General features: G+C 39.5%; 1 protein-coding gene across 2 annotated transcripts; it reads left to right on the top strand.

Moving 5' to 3' along the window:
* Window positions 1-3,763: 3,763 nt before the first annotated feature.
* ldb3b (LIM domain binding 3b) lies at window positions 3,764-15,104 on the top strand. 2 transcript variants are annotated; one of them, XM_026350584.1, is made up of 9 exons: window positions 3,764-4,096; window positions 7,295-7,446; window positions 7,800-7,875; window positions 10,839-10,861; window positions 12,007-12,204; window positions 12,678-12,701; window positions 13,786-13,952; window positions 14,079-14,115; window positions 14,414-15,104. In XM_026350584.1, exons 1-9 carry the CDS (start codon window positions 4,001-4,003, stop codon window positions 14,505-14,507), a joined length of 867 nt encoding a protein of 288 aa, XP_026206369.1. In that variant the 5' UTR covers window positions 3,764-4,000; the 3' UTR covers window positions 14,508-15,104. The 2 variants fall into 2 exon arrangements, with proteins under 2 accessions (XP_026206369.1, XP_026206370.1); XM_026350585.1 differs by lacking the exon at window positions 12,678-12,701.
* The last annotated feature ends 1,090 nt before the right edge of the window (window positions 15,105-16,194 follow it).

Here is a 16,194-nt window from a genome sequence, read left to right as displayed (position 1 = left end):
ACACACATACGCACACATGTACCAGGACAGAGGGGGATGCAGTCAATTCATTTATCCTCTGGCTTTTTCAGTGATTTTTCCATCGCTGGTAACATGAAGTGTACCACAGAGCCAACAGATTAGGTCAGAATTATGTCACTACACCACAGTGCATCCAGTACTGTGTGAGCATTTGTGTGTGAGTGTGTGTGTGTCCAGTAAAGAACTGGACTTTATTTTACTGTACTGTATTTTACATTCCCTTTCATGACTTTGCTTTGTGGTTTCAAATTCATCATAAACAGACATACAAAACAATGCAAAATACATTTTACCATTGAACCTCACATTTCCAAAGCATTAACTGTAAAAACTGTTTCTCTTCGCACTATGCTGGATCCAAACTATGGTTCTGTAGTTGACTGGTTTATTAAAAGAGGAAATCCAAAGCTGCAGTTTGCAATTACACCCCCACAAAACATACGAGTAATTGCACTTTAGTTCTGTAGAAACATAATTTTTTTTTTAAGACTGGGTTTCTGTTGACATGTCAAGCAACCAATCAGCCGTCAAGCAATGTCAAACCATGTGTGAGTGTATGTCGGTAACATTTTGCTGTGTGTCCTGCATTAGTCAGACTCCCATCAGTAGCTTTTCAGTCGATTGAGCATGTTCGATCTGCTGCTGTCCCTGTCAGTGAGAGAAACGACTCTGATTAGCTCTTCAGCTAAGTGAATCACTGCTCGAGAAGAGAAACAGAAGTGACAAAGGAAACAAAGAACATGGTTAAGAGGGCACACACAAATGACTCTAATTAATTTTTATTTTCATCTCATCTGAACATTTCCATATGAGAATATGGTCATTGGGAAAGAAGAAACTGAACCCATTTGTATTGAGTTCAAGTGGTGTGAAACTGATGAGTAAACACTGCAGTCCTATGGTCTCCCACTTTCCCTTGCTGAATGATAAATACAGACTACCGTCACCTGCGAGTGGACGCAATAGTCAGCCTTCGTCACTGCTAGTTGTTTGATGTTGACTTGATGTGTCTAACATCCATGTTCTCTGCCTCTAGACAAACAAGATCATTTTAAGACTGGTTAAAAGTTATTACAAATAGTTGGATCTAAGTTTGTGTCAGATGTCAGATTTTAATGTTTAATGTCAATCTTGCTGATAAAGAAAAAAATAAACTTTTAAGAAAATTTCACAGGCTTCAGGAATTACCTCAGGACAATTTATAGCAACATGAGTCAGACTGTATTTATTGTGTTGAATAAAAAGGTCCGGGATACACTTGGATACAATTGGATGCATTTGTCCTGCAGTCTCCATCAATGAATGTATGTTATGACTACGTTTAACGTTTATGTATTATGACAAGACAAAAATCATTTTGCATATATGAAATTTAAGTTCTGCTTTAACTACATTGTGTGATTACATGTGTTTCGTGTAGATTTTGTTTTCTTTGTACAAAATGTTTTGTGTTATTTTCTAAATAAAAGCACTGTAAATTGTGCACTACTGCTATATAGATACAGTTTAGGTACAGGATATCTCAATCACCTTGCTGTTCGATGATTTTCATTATACTTGAAGTCTTGAAAACATATAATCGGTTTCTAACTAAACATCAGCTTACAATCTCACATACTGTTAATGTGCTACACCATAATCACTGTAATTTTGCAGCTGCTAATGCGTCATCTGTCCATTAGCCTCCACTGACCAGTACTTTTGTAAATAATTCAATCACTTTGCTGTTTGGGACTGAGCCATGCTCCATACATAGCAGATAACAGCTGAAACACCCTGATGGCAGATAACTAAGCAGCATCACTGTAGGTCATCTATCCAACATGTCAGTGAGTTCAAATGAAAGACAATTATCCTGCATGCTGTCTGACTTGAATAGGTAATGTGTAGGACTATGGCACCCTGCAGAGGCGAGATGTGGAACTAGATAATTGTTGATTACAAGAGTTGTTATATTGGTATAAAAATTACATTACATATACATATAATTTGCAGAACAAAAGCAGCTTAAGTGGATGTATTCAGATTTATTGGTAAAAATGTAGCAATACTGCAATTAAAAAAAAAATTTCACAAGTAAAAATGCTTTATAAAAGCAACGTTTGCTTAAACAAATTCTATCTAAACAAGCACATTATGAACCTGCTCCTTGTTTTTTAAAATAATATTACAGTATATAATATTATTTAGATGTTATAGTATATGTTATATTTCATTTCATTTCATTTCCATTTTCTCCACTATTAAGATCCAGAATGAGGACAGCAGACACAAAAACACAAGGCAAAACTTACTACCCACTAACAAACACAGAGAATCCTGAGTGGAAAGGAGGACAGTAAACATTTATTATAGAGTTACACAATCTGGATGTTCATGCACTTTAGAGAAAAACAACAGAGCTTTAAAGGTTTTTAGAAGGGTTACAGTAATCTCACTGGTAGAACAACATGACAATACTAGATTGAATACACTGTCCCTGAGACAGAAGTCCAACAAGACTAGACTAGAAATCTAAGGCACAAAGATGAGTTTTAAATTTACATATAAAGTCCTCTACAGATATACAGATTGTACAGATTATAGAGTTCAAGGAGATCAGACAGATGGGAAGTAGCAAGTGCATTTAGTATTTTATAGTATTTTATATGTCATTAGAAGCACTTTGAAGTCGGATAGGTTGGGAGTCAATAGGGATACAATTCTCTGGATTTATTTAAGTTTTTGCTGCAGCATTCTGAACCATTATAAGACTTTAAGTACCAGCAGTAGCAGCCCTGAGAATAAGACACAACAATCAAGTGTACAAGGGGCTGTCAATCTATAGTCAGAAAATGGTTCATTTTAGCTAGGTCTTTAAAGTGATCTTCTTGAAGCCTTCGATGCACTGTTAAAATGAGAGGGCAGGATTAAATGCAATCCCAAGATTCTTGGGTTTCTTACTTTGACAAATCACAAAGTTGCTGAGAGTTACCCCTAAATGCTCAAATTGTTCGAGTATTTAAGAGCCTATGGGCAGGCCAGGTCAATGGTTCTCTCTTTCCTTATTAAAATCAAATGTTTAGTATCATGGAGCACCGTGGTAGCTTACTGGTTCAGGCACATTGCATATAACCTATTAAACAACATCTAGATCTGTTGTTTGTGTTCTTAACAGCTGTAGATGGTGGCTGCTAATTGAATTGCTCCGTAACATTCAAACACACAAGCACAGGACTGGAAATGCAATCAGCTCAGTGGGAGTGTTTCTAGAGAATCTCTGCTGGGTAATTTGTTGTTTCCTGGAGCAGAACAAACGGTTCAGATGTTAGCAGCATGAACTGATAAAACTGAGAGAGAGAGGGGACGAGGAGAGAGAGAATGTGTTGGAGTAAGAGGGGCCTATATTGGCGATGTGAATCGGCAGTGAAGTATTCTAGGGCTTCGTGTTACAGGCCTTATAAGGGCCAGGGCCCCTGTGTCTCTGTTGGCTTCAGCTATTCTTAGGTTGTCTGTGTCGGTCAGCAACCCCAAAGGCAAGATACTCTTCTACATCTTAGATTTAATGTTGATTTGTGAGAGTTTGAACTATCTCAGATGTGAGGTTGGTTGAGAACATTTTTGGTTTTGACCAAGAGTTTGAAGATCTATTTTCTGCTGTGTCTCCGCACTCTCTTTCTGTTTGTGTCTATCTGCACATGTGTGTATTTGTGTGCATGACTGCATGCCTGTGTGTGTTCCTCCATTTGTGTTTGTGTCACAGAGGTTCAACAACACCTGACCCACCCGCCCACCAGCACCTCCACCACCCCAGGGTGTTTGTCCTGAGAGCTGGAAGCAGACCGGGAGAGACGGTAGCTAACCCAGGGCTGACAGAGGAGGCGCCGGCTGGTACAGGGACAGCAGGGCAGAACGGAAAATAAGGGCACACCGAGCAGGAGGAGAAACCACACGGCCAGCAGGAGTTGTTAGCAGGAGGAGTGTTGACTTTTAACCGAAGATGAGTGCATACACAGTAACTCTGAGTGGCTCCGCTCCATGGGGCTTCAGACTACAGGGAGGAAAGGACTTCAACATGCCTCTCACTATCTCCAGGGTAAGGACAGAGTCACCCTCACAGGTTCAGATTACCAGAGACAAAGCAACTTACAAATAAAGATATGGTATTGAACTGTTTTACAACAAGTAATTATGACAAATTAACAATCTGCTGATACAAAACTGGAATGTACTGAAAGAGTTATGGCCAAAGGTGCACTAGTGGTTGCAAATGGAAACAAAAGACCTTCAACACAACATACACAATGTGCAGGGGTGTAAACACAGAACTTGCCATGCCTTACATAACCATTTTAACATCACTAAGCTTCACTTTATCACATCGTCCTGTTTTGGTGATCTGCTGATGAAAGGATGTGTACGTGTCTTGGTGAAAATTAAATTAGGTTCAAAAGTTCTTCATCTTTCTCAGACATCTAGGTGTCATTTAAATTGAGTTTCCTCAATATTTAAATGACTTTAATAAAACCAGGTTTATTAATGAACCCTCTACTCTGCAAAATATAGTGCTTTAAATAATTACATGGCAGCTAACTAAGGTGACCTGAACTTTAAGAGTTCTTTTTTAACTCATCCTTGATCCTTGATCATCCACCTGAAAATACACTTTGCATGTTTTCACCTTCTTCAAGCTTTTATCTATGCATGTGCATAATGTACATATGTGTGTGACCAGTGGTCGTGCAGGGGTTATGTAATGTTGCTGTTCCTGATGATGACATGAAGGCTCAGATGTAATCGCCAGAGAGATTTCTAGAATAGAGCAGCAGTGGAAAGACCAGAATAGCTTTACTGAAGCCAAGGTCCAGCTGCATTAGTTCACTGTTACCATGGTTAGCTTAAGTTTGAAAACTGCAATCTCAAAAACAAGTAAAGCATATAATATCATTACATTACAAAACATTACCCAAATTTTTCCTTTCTACCTCTAAATTTTAGCATGACAGACTATAATCAGCTTGATAAGTCACAACAAAAGTTGGGATTAGTTTTTAACCCAATCAGTCAATTTGTATACATAGTAGGTGTTGACAATATTGAAATGTATTTATTTATTGTAGCTGTCAAATCTCAAAACAAATTAAATGAACAATGTGTCAAAAATAATAATTCTTTATACTGTGGTATGTGACTGCAGACAAACAACATGGTCCGTTAAATAAACTCACTAACTTGTGTCACTCAAAAAATTACAAGTTAAAAATTCGTTTTAGCTTCTGCAGCTGAGAGACTGGGTGTCTCCCTCTGGCAGGAGTGCTGGTATATTTACAGCGCATCCTTTAAATAGCATTAAAGGAGAGTTGGATGGTTGAAGAGGGGTGGGAACGGAACAGGAAAGAAGAGGGGAGTTCGTGGAAGCTAATGGCAGCTTGTGTTACCTTTAGTAAGCTTTATTCCATGCTTATAGTCAGTTTCAGTTTCAGCTTTTGGAGCTGCTCCTGATACAACAGAGTGGATGGATGTAGGGTTGATAGATTCAGCAGAGAGATGAGAGGAAGGAGGCAAAGGAGATGATGCTTACTTGAGTAGAAGAGTGTGGACATTAACTCTACTCCCTGTCCCTGTTCCTTCATTGGTCCTGACTGATGTTCAGCTGTTGATCAGCCAAAGTTATTTTGATTCACAGCTCCAGGCACCTATTAGTTTAATGTCCTCTAAGCTTTGATCTGTGTCAGATATGACATTAAATCTTTAAATCTGATGCTTATTCTGTGGTTGTGATGAATCCCAACAGTATAACATACACCTGAGTCCTTCTGCAGCCTAACATAAGCACTCTGGGTGCCATTACAATTTCACATAACATGCCATGGTTTGGATTTCTGCCAGTTTTGTATAATGCATCACATCTTGTTGGCCTGTTTAACAGCATTCTAGTGATTTTATATGACCGCTACTCCAAACTATAAAGTTTTCCATTCAATTTATGGAGACAATCATTTGTATCTATTGTATAAATACATACATAACGGCATGTTGGGCATGTGTGTTTGATTGCACACAATCAAGGCAGCAGTGCAGAAATAATTTTATTCTGCCTCCTATTACCTTGTTTTACAGCTTCTACTATCATCTACTGCAACTCTGCTTTCTACATAGAATATGCTTGTCTTTCTAAAACTGAGGACACTTAGTCACACACAATAAGGTATTCCCTAATCCATAACCACCTTTACCATCACGGCTAAACATCCAAGCACAAACCTGACCAATCCAGATATTTACCTTTACATTTACTCATTTAATAAATGCTTAAGACCAAGTCTCAACTCTCAAACCACCTGTCAAAGTTGTGAGGACCTTGAGTGGCCTTACACTAATGATATAATATCAAACTTAAATTTGTCCACACAATCATAGAAAAATATGTGCACACACACATGCACACACACAATTATATAAGGAATCATATTCACATACTAAAGGGATAATGTCTAACGATCTGACAGTCTGGGAATAGGCAGAGAAACATTACGGTATGTGCAGTGAAATGGTGACATAATGTTAATAAAATGTGAAATGTAAATAGAAATAAGAAAGAATTAAGGCAGTCTCACATGAATGTCAGTAGCAGGTGTCTGACAGGGGGGTGCTCAGTGGGGTCAATCACAGTGAAGCCGCAGGCATCAACAGCATTGCTTATTTTTAACTCTTTAATGAGTTGACTGTAAGTTTAGACCCAATACTGTATGTTGCAGGCCTCAGTGTTCAGTTAAATCTCATCTTTATGTACAATAGTTTAACCACCAGAATCGAGTTTTGTAGTCAGAAATTAGCAAGGATCATAAAAACACGTCCTTTGATTAAAAAAAAGAAGAAAGCTCAAAGATGTAAAAGGTTCACAAGAATTTCTTTCTTCAGCCTAAAGATTACACAATCTCAGTAGCTTGTCTTCAGGCTGCTTTTTCCTCTCCTGCTGGATCTATGTCATTTTCACAGTCAACATAAAGATAATAAGATTATGCTATCCTGCACACTTTGCACCTCTGTTGCTACACACAGCATAAATAAATGTGTGGGATGATACATTACAGTCACCTGAGCTCCAGTGCTGTTGTGACTTAAGGCATTAACAAACAGTCAAGTAAACAATCTATTTAACATTTTAATATTTTCTGACATGCATCAAAGATGTAAGTTTACTCATTCTGCACCCTGTCTTTGTGTAGCCATATCTCTTTTTAGTTGCGTGTGTTGTATCCTAGTGTAACCTGCTCTGTTGACCCTACCATAGATAACTCCAGGCAGCAAGGCAGCAGGTGGCAGCCTGGCCCAAGGTGACGTCATCTCGGCCATCGATGGGGTCAGCACCGAGGGGATGACACACCTGGAGGCCCAGAACAAGATCAAGTCTGCTACCGCCAAACTGACACTCAGCATGCAGAAGTAAACAACCAGCACACTGACAGCAAAACATGCACGCAAAATTTAAGTAGAAGATGTAGACAGAAATTTTATGTTGCTTCGGACGCATTTTAAGACACAAAAATACCGTTTTGAGCAAAATGTGTTTTACATACTCCAAAAGCACATTTACTCTTTCTCTTTCGTTGAAAACCTCACAATACATGAGGCTGCCAACATTATCCTATTTAAAAATGTAATCTGCATAAATAGATAGATTATTATTTAATACATTAAATAATAATGTGCAATTGTGTGAGTAATGTCAGAAAACCATGCATACAAATCTTCTTAAAGACATTTAATTTCAACATTCATTGCTGTATAATCTACAGATCTAGACGCCCTGCACCGGTTCCCACAGCAACTCCAAGAATGGATTCACCCATGCCAATCATCCCCCATCAGAAGGTATAAACACATGAACCACAATGATGAACAACGTCAGCATACAAAAATCCCATATGTTCACGCAATCACAAAACATATGTTATCTTTTACATTCCACACGTGTATGTAACTGTGTTTTTTATTCTTGTCCTGCGCTAAATGAGAATATCACGGTTTCAAGTTGGTGCGGTGCCATCAGGCTGTGTCCTGCTGCCCTCTAGTGTAAAACATTCACAGTGCAACAGATCTCTGCAACTGTGTGCAGAGGTCAGAGGTCAGCAAACCACAGGGCAGGCAAATGAGGACAAAATGAGCTGCTCCTCACTTTTCACTTTATTGATCTCTTCCTATGTTTTTAAGGAGTTAGAAAAGATGAAAGAGGAGATCACACCTAAACATTTTGGAGAAGAAGTCCAAACAGAGAAGCCGCTGTCCGATGAAATTGTCCTGGATAAACAACTGTCTAAAAGGAACTTCTTCGAAGGTCCTAAAACAGATCCAGAGCTCCTCTTGACCCCTGTCAAAGCCCCTGCCTCCTCCATACCATCTGCTGAATGTGCATCAGGCCAGAGGAGGCAGTACAATTCCCCAATTGGCCTTTACTCTCCTGAAACTCTCAGAGAGATGGTGCTGATGAAGGGCAAGTTAAGAGAGGGCTCAGCTGCTGCACAGGAAGTTTCATCACTGGGGTAGGTCATCAAAGGGATGAATGACCTCCTGGGATGTAATAACGAGAAAAGAAGATTAACTCCTTCAGACATAACCAAACAAAAAAGAACCCACCAACCATGCTAATATAACAAAAGTACTACTTTTCACTCTACAGGACAAAGTTGCACCTTTCTCGTTTAACCCCACATTAACATGACCATGATGAGAAAGTATACTCAGAACCTTTCCATTGCAATCCCAGCATTCTTCTCTGCACCTGGCACTATTTCTGGATCATACACACAAACATACCTGGCTTGTATCCAGGTAACACAAGAGCAGGAGATCAGGCTACAAGATCAGGAAAATCTGAGACACTGAAATAAATGTTGAGTTGCCCGTGACCCCATTTCAAATGTCTCAGATGCTGTTGAAAACAGAGTCACGTTGACAGCAGCTAGAAGCGCACATGAATGGGCTTGTGATTTGTTCAGTTCAGTTCTTTAGGAGTAAAAGTGAAACCAGGGAGATGATCTTGCAAAATGAACTATTTTTGCTGTGTCAGCTCCCTGATTTCCCTTTTTGAAGTTTCTTTTTTCTAGACTTTTAATAGCCTATGTCTCCCCCTGTCCTCTGATGCTGATGGGAATGCAAAGTCCAGAACTGATTGCTGTTTTGCCGAGCAGAGACTTGCTTGTCAAGCTGTTTTTTTGCGTTGGCATCGCTGGCGGGGTCACAGAAAGGTTACAATTTGTCATTTAAAACAAACTTTTGGATACTTAGGTGGCACTTAGGCATTAGAGCTCAAAGTTCCAAGAGCTCAAGGTGACAGTATAAAATGGTTTGTTCAATCCAAAAAAAGAAATTGGATGCAGTTTAATATCATAGAAAAGAATAAAGGAGGTGACAAATCTCAAACCAACAGTGAGTTAGCCCATGTTGCTACACATTTCTCCGTCTAACTGATCACCATGACCATTAGTTTCTCTCTAATACATTTAAAACCACATCACAAATATGCAGTTTGTGTTTTCAAAAAAGTCTCAGTGGTTTCCTTAAACAGCTGGGTTTTTCATAATGTTCCTCAAACAAGCATATAACTAATGTATTTATTTTAGCTCAACTGACCAAGATTAAGTTCTCATGTTCATCATAATGAAGGAAGGTTCGGGTTGTGTCTAATCAGTGATCTGTATGTTTCAATGGCTGGAGTTTGGAGGGATTTAAATTTTGGCCACCATTAAGGGAACTCTCCTCAGTGAGATGGCATGAGTTTGGGTGAAGCCTCAGTCATGGGATACTTGAGGAGGTTAATTAAGAGAGTAATCTGCTTGGCCTCTGACATATCACATCAGATATCAGTCTGCACTGATGCCTTTCCCCTCTGGAGCTGAGCTGCTTTACAGTAAAGGCCAACAGCAAGTCAGGTGTCACAAAACGTGCTCCAGGCAGGACTGCAGGACGATGACGGCAGTATCATGCCAGTGGCCCCACCTAACTGAGTGTATGGAGATTGATTTCTCTGGCTCTCACACACACACACACACACACGCGAGAGAGAGAAAGAGCAGCTGTTGTACATGGTCCTGGAATGTTCCGCTCTGATTACACACCATCACCCTGAATCCTTGACATACCTGTTTTCCAAACCTCAGATAAGACTTTCATCTCTACAGGGAGATGCCTCACGTGTGAGGTGCTGCTGAGCATGTTCCCTTTTAACTACTGTACCCTGAACACTTCCAACGTGCTGTTACAAGTAATTCTACTAACTGGGAACAGCCCCCCAGTCAGCATATCTTTACTCAGCCAGTTCGTGGTGTTTATTCTCCATGGTGGTGATGGTATTAGGTAATGTTGAGAAAGGTGGTGCTGTGTTTTAAGCTCTTAGCATATGTTTAAAGCTCTACTTGTCAATCTCTATAACCTACACGTGAAAGACTTGTGCACTCACATAGCCAAAAAACATCAAGACCAGTGGATCAGGTGGTGTCTGTGTGTTATGTATGCGTGGTTGTGTATATTTGTGTCTGTTCTGTGCTAAATGTGTCTCCTCACCCCTCCCCAGCCCCCCATCCAGTGTCATGTGATTGAGACACTTCTGTTCTTGTCAGTCACTCCCAGATGATGCAGGGGAAGCTGGGAAATATCCCGGTGATGACACAAAGCTGCTATTCTGGCCTGTACACAGGATTACAGGATGGCGCAGTAGTTAGATTATTTCCTACCAACACACGTCGCCATTGTTAAGACTAAAATACCTCCGGTGATTCATTAAATTCTCTCCTTCTGTGTTTGTTTCTGTCTGTGCGTCTCTCCTTGGTGTGTTTCAGGTTATCGCAAACACAGCTGCAAAGTCAGTACTATCAGTATTTATATGCATGAATAATACCAGTATTAGCTTTTAGAGCTCTGTTGCTGGTGGTTCTGGTGTGGAATGAATATCTGCCCAACATTTGTAGCTGAACTGAAGCGTTATGTTGTAACTGTAACAGCATATTAAGTCTGCTGACTCACTGAAAAGGCTGAAAATGAAGACATTATTAACAGCATATGAAGCACAGAAGTGGAAAGTCAACTCAAGAAACTAAAGTATTGTACTTGAGAACAGTCTTTAAGTTTTTCCATTACTTTATCTAAGTAGATTATGTGAAATGTTATTTTTTCAGAATTTTACTCACTTGCATCTGGAGAAAAGTTTATACTGTAGGTAAAGATTTTACAACAAATACTTGTAATTCATAAACCAATATGACGCTAAAAAAAAGGATTAAGATGTCAGCATATGTAGCAATTTGACTTTACTATATTCAACCAATGAAGAAAGTTTGAGCATATTGAGTAGTAACATTGATTTTATTCTTTTTCCATGTACTATGGTATCTAGCTATGTTTTCCACCTCTGCTGTTTCTCCTCAGCTTTTATATTCATTTTATGAATATGAATGGATTACAGTATATTACTGTGAATTAATGCATGATCAATGGTGCTATGTGTGCATACAACCATGTTTGGCCTTAGTAAGCATTGGTAAAATGTTTTCTGCAGTGTGCTTCATGTTGCATCCTTTGAAATCCGCAGAACATAATTTGCCCTGGGGTGCTGTTGATTTGACCTGGTGGTTGTTTTAAACATTAGCATGTTGTGACTGGTACTCTATGTGGGTTTCAATACAGTTTTCCTCCTGTAAAAGTATGTATGTATTCACTAGCAGTGACACAGAATAGATGCTTAGCAGCAAGTCATTGTGTGTGAAGCCCCTGTTCCAGTTTAAATATACTGGGAGAGACGCTTCTGGCTGAATTTGAAGGCGTATAACATCTATCGGTTGCTGTACTATAATTAAACCAGACTTTTCCTCTTACTTTGATGCTTTCTTTGTTTCTTTCCTTTCAAATTCTCCTCTCCCTTACCCATCTATTAACCTATGATTTCCAACCCGGCACCTTAAATCTCCTCTTCAACTCACCAACCAATGAACCCCTCCTTCGTACTGACAGTGTGGAGTACACTCCCAGCTTCAACCCCATAGCTCTAAAAGACTCAGCCCTGTCCACCCACAAGCCCATTGAGGTAAGGGGTCCAGGTGGAAAGGCCACCATCGTTCACGCCCAGTACAACACACCAATCAGCATGTACTCACAGGACGCCATCATGGATGCCATTGCAGGGCAGTCACAGGCTAAGGGCCATGACAGGTGAGGTCACACCAGCAAACTAACCCCTTCTCCCAGTCTGCTATGTGTTTTTTTCCACTTCCACTCTTGACATCACATCACACTGATCAAGTCAGCCTGCTTGTAGAGAAATTAAAGGGTTGGTTCACTCAAACTACAACACAACCTTTTATTTTCTCCCTTACTGCTATTGGTATCCACCCATGGATCAAACATTATCTCCAAGGCAGAGATGGGCATGATTGGTGTAAAACATAAAAGATCAAACAAAAAGCAGCTTTTAGACTTGAAACCAACGCTGCTAAACTTAGATGTCTGTGGCACTTTACTATATGCCCGGGCTTTTCCTTGTTGTCTGTGTGCATACTCGTCCGTGCTTTTCACCCACTTTCCTTTGCTCATTTCATCCACAACCAAACAACCAACCAACCAACCACACCTGTGCCATCCTCAACCCATTCCTCCCCATCCTTCCTTCCTGATTGTGACCTCAGTGAGGAGGCAGGCTCCCCCTTGGCGTGAGTACAGCGGCGCTCTTTTTCTTTCTCGCCTCTCTTAATTTATGTGGCTCCTTTGTCTCATGACTTCATAACAGCTTGTGCATTGCTCCATATGTTACATAAACTAATATCCCACTGAACATCTTTGGAAAATGTATGTATTTTGTGGTGTTTTTGTTTTTTACAAATGTTTCTGAGGTGTTACATTTCAAACCAAGGTGTTGATGGACAAACTCACTAACCATAAGGCCGCTATGGATTTGATTATGTGTGTTAAAGTACTTTGTAGTACTTTTGCCAAGGTGTGAGAGTGCAGCTCATGTTTAGGTTTTTTTTTTTTTTCCTGTGATCCTCTTATAACGTAAAAGGCATCGTGGCCTCAAGAATCTGATGGGATTTTATGGCATGGGAATGTTCTGAGTATCCAATCACAGGTTTCCAAACAACTGCTGCCCAATCAGTATTGACTTACTTTTCTAACATTCATTATACAATACAGAAAAAAGCACCATCGCCTCATCCTGCTGAATGGACTCACACCAGACTTTAAAGCACGGTACACTACAGGCACTTTTAAAACTAGACAACACAAAGACTGTACTGTATGTAAAGGAATACGCTTATAATAATTGTTCAAAAATGTTTTCAATAGCTGATAATTAAATAAAAGACCATTATAGTTCATTTTCTGTGTTGTAGAGTGTAACACTGTGTAATGCTTTGATCTTGAAAACCTTTCATGTGACAATAGAAGACACTTTTCATAGAATGTGAAAACCTCTGACACTGATACTACTACTATTACTACTACTAATGGTAGTACAAAGTAAGTTCCCAGACAGCAATGTTAAAATCACAAAAAATGTTTAATTATATGTTATGTTTCATTAATTATTTAATTTTATTTTTAAATCTAAGATGAAATATGATGGATGCACAACAACAAAAACACAGAAAAAGTAATAGTGACATATTCTCTGTTGCTGTAGGTAGAAGTGCATCACTTGCATATAAAACATGATGGTTAGTGTTACACTTTGCATGTAGTACATGCTGTACTACTCACTCAGAGCTCTAACTGTCCTAGCATCTTGTTCTGCAGTGTTCTGCCTGTCAAGGAACCTGTGGTAGACTATGCGTCTCCAGTGTACCAGGCAGTTATCAGGCCAGGAGAGTCAACCCAGAACATGTCTGACTGGGCTCGACGTGCTGCCAACCTGCAGTCCAGGAGTTTCAGGATGCTGGCTCACATCACTGGCACTGAATACCGTGAGTACTCTGGCTGCTTCTTTCTTCCCTTCCTTCCACACCACACCTTATCAGCTTGATAATCATTTCTGCTAATCCTAGTTTTTTGTTCATCTCATTAGTCAATAAATCTATCTCTCCATACAGTGCAAGATCCAGATGAGGAAGCCCTGCAGAGGTCGAGGTAAGAGTGGACTTGTGAGGAAGAGTTAATCTCCTTAATTTTGAAGAAATATCAGCACCGTCAGAATTTTGTTATCATAAGCATAAGGAAAATTACAATTACAGGCAGTGACTAGGTTTATCATTTCAACAGTCGATGATAGTGTACAACACGTTGATTCTTTGTTGGGATGAATGAGTGGGACAAAAATATCAGACCGCTCACAAATCTCTCAAAAAGAAATGTTAAACTGTTTTCTAAACATGTATACAGCAAATGTCCTGGTTTAATAGTCTTGTCCTCCCTTCCTCAACATTAGAGAGAAGTTTGAGTCAGAGATGAAAGGGCCTCGTTTTGCCAAGCTGAAGAACTGGCACAATGGACTGTCTGCACAGATCCTCAACGTCCAGTAATGAAGAGGATCAGGAAAGCAAGAAAGAGAGACAGACAGAGAGACAGAGAGTATGATGATATGTCAAGGACAAAAGCAAACATGGACAAAAGCACAGGAAGAGGGGATAAATTAAGGAGAGAAAAACGAAGCAGGAGGAGGATGAAACTCCTCAGGAATGTGAGATAGTGTGTTGTAGACTAGATTAATAGAATGTCAGATACTAACTGTTAGTGTGAGAATGCTATGTGTTCATAAGCTTGATATTACTTGTCGAATGTATTTATCCACTGCTAAGACCTGATCTCGCATTTGGATTTTTTTTTCTTTATTTGTTTCCTGTTTGTTTGGATTCTGTCTCTCTTACATGAAGGAGAAATTGTACAAAAAATAATACGTATTCAAGTGAAAATGCAGAACTGATGATGTTTCTATTACGTCTCAGTACATAAACCACATACACAAACTTGTGAATTTCAACACTATGAGTCTGTTTGTGAGACGACACACAAGGAGAACTACACAGAGACGTTTAGCTACATGCACAAATACAGTATGTAAAAATGCACTCAAGAAATGTACTGATATCAATGTGAATAAATGTTTTCTTTAAACTATACAGCTGAATGAAATCACAACTAGTGGCATTGCATAGTGCCAATTATAGAGCCGCTGGGACTGAAAGGGTGTTTTGACTTTGCAAAAACTGAATGTCATATCACAAAGATCTAATGTTTGTTAACGGGCAACATTCAAAATAACTGAACTACGCTAACAGAGCTGACAAAGCTTATACTATTACTGCTTCTGCTTTCACAAAGTTTTTTGTTGTTGAATGGATTTAGGCCTTAAATTAAAAGAAAGGCCTCTGATGATGGAGTAATTTATAGACATCTCTGACGAAAGGACCACTCTGGAGGAAATGGAACATGATTTAAACATAACATCATAAAGTTGATGCAACAAACATGAGCATCTGACTCATCCACTCACTCTACCTTTAGCTCTGTTGTAGCTTTCAATTCACTATTGACAGAAACGTTTGACTCCTTAACTCTATTTTTGATTCTGCTTAGCTTGAAGTAAGCTAGTGGCCATTTGGTGCTGGCCAGGTAACACACAGTGCAATTTTTTAGTTTTTTTAGGGAGGAAATGATGCTGATGAGAGTAATGAGACCAAACCAGTGAAGTTGCAGGCCAAACAGCCAAGCTGAAAAATGCTAAAACACCACCTGAAGTCCGAATGATCTGTTACATTTTTAAGCAAACCATCAGTACTGCCGTAAAACTGTGTCATACTGAAAGATTTCTTGTCTCCAGCAGAGGGCAATGTGATCCTGTACAGTCATGATGAGCCAGCCTCTCTGCAACAGCTAAACAGCACTTCATGGATCAGTGTGTTCCAAATATATCACTCCTATATCCCTCTTGACTTCGCTTTATCAGGTATATAAACCAAATGCCATGAATATCATGACCCAGCAGCAGATTCTTTTTTGTTCCCCTGTTTGATTGAACAATGAAAATATATAAATGGAGTCATATCAACGACATGCACTGAATTGCTGTACTGCTGAGTCAGCCTGTCTGGTGGAAATAGGAAAAGGAGGAGGAGGGGAAGTTGTGACTCATTCAGGTAGAGATGACAAAGCATTTTTTCTCCTATCATAACAACAAAAATGACTGCAAGCGCTCTTTTTGTCTCTCCT

Source organism: Anabas testudineus, chromosome 19 (assembly GCF_900324465.2).
Source record: "Anabas testudineus chromosome 19, fAnaTes1.2, whole genome shotgun sequence".
In the NCBI taxonomy this organism is placed as follows: domain Eukaryota; kingdom Metazoa; phylum Chordata; class Actinopteri; order Anabantiformes; family Anabantidae; genus Anabas; species Anabas testudineus.
Note: the sequence above shows the minus strand (reverse complement) of the source record. Positions and strands in the feature narration are given on the sequence as shown.

Bases quoted from the DNA above. Each gene is read 5' to 3' on its own strand.
- ldb3b (XM_026350584.1), top strand. From the start codon at position 4,001: ATGAGTGCATACACAGTAACTCTGAGTGGCTCCGCTCCATGGGGCTTC. The intron at 7,876-10,838 runs GTATAAACACAT...GGTGTGTTTCAG, and splicing joins CAATCATCCCCCATCAGAAG to GTTATCGCAAACACAGCTGC. The intron at 13,953-14,078 runs GTGAGTACTCTG...CTCTCCATACAG, and splicing joins CATCACTGGCACTGAATACC to TGCAAGATCCAGATGAGGAA.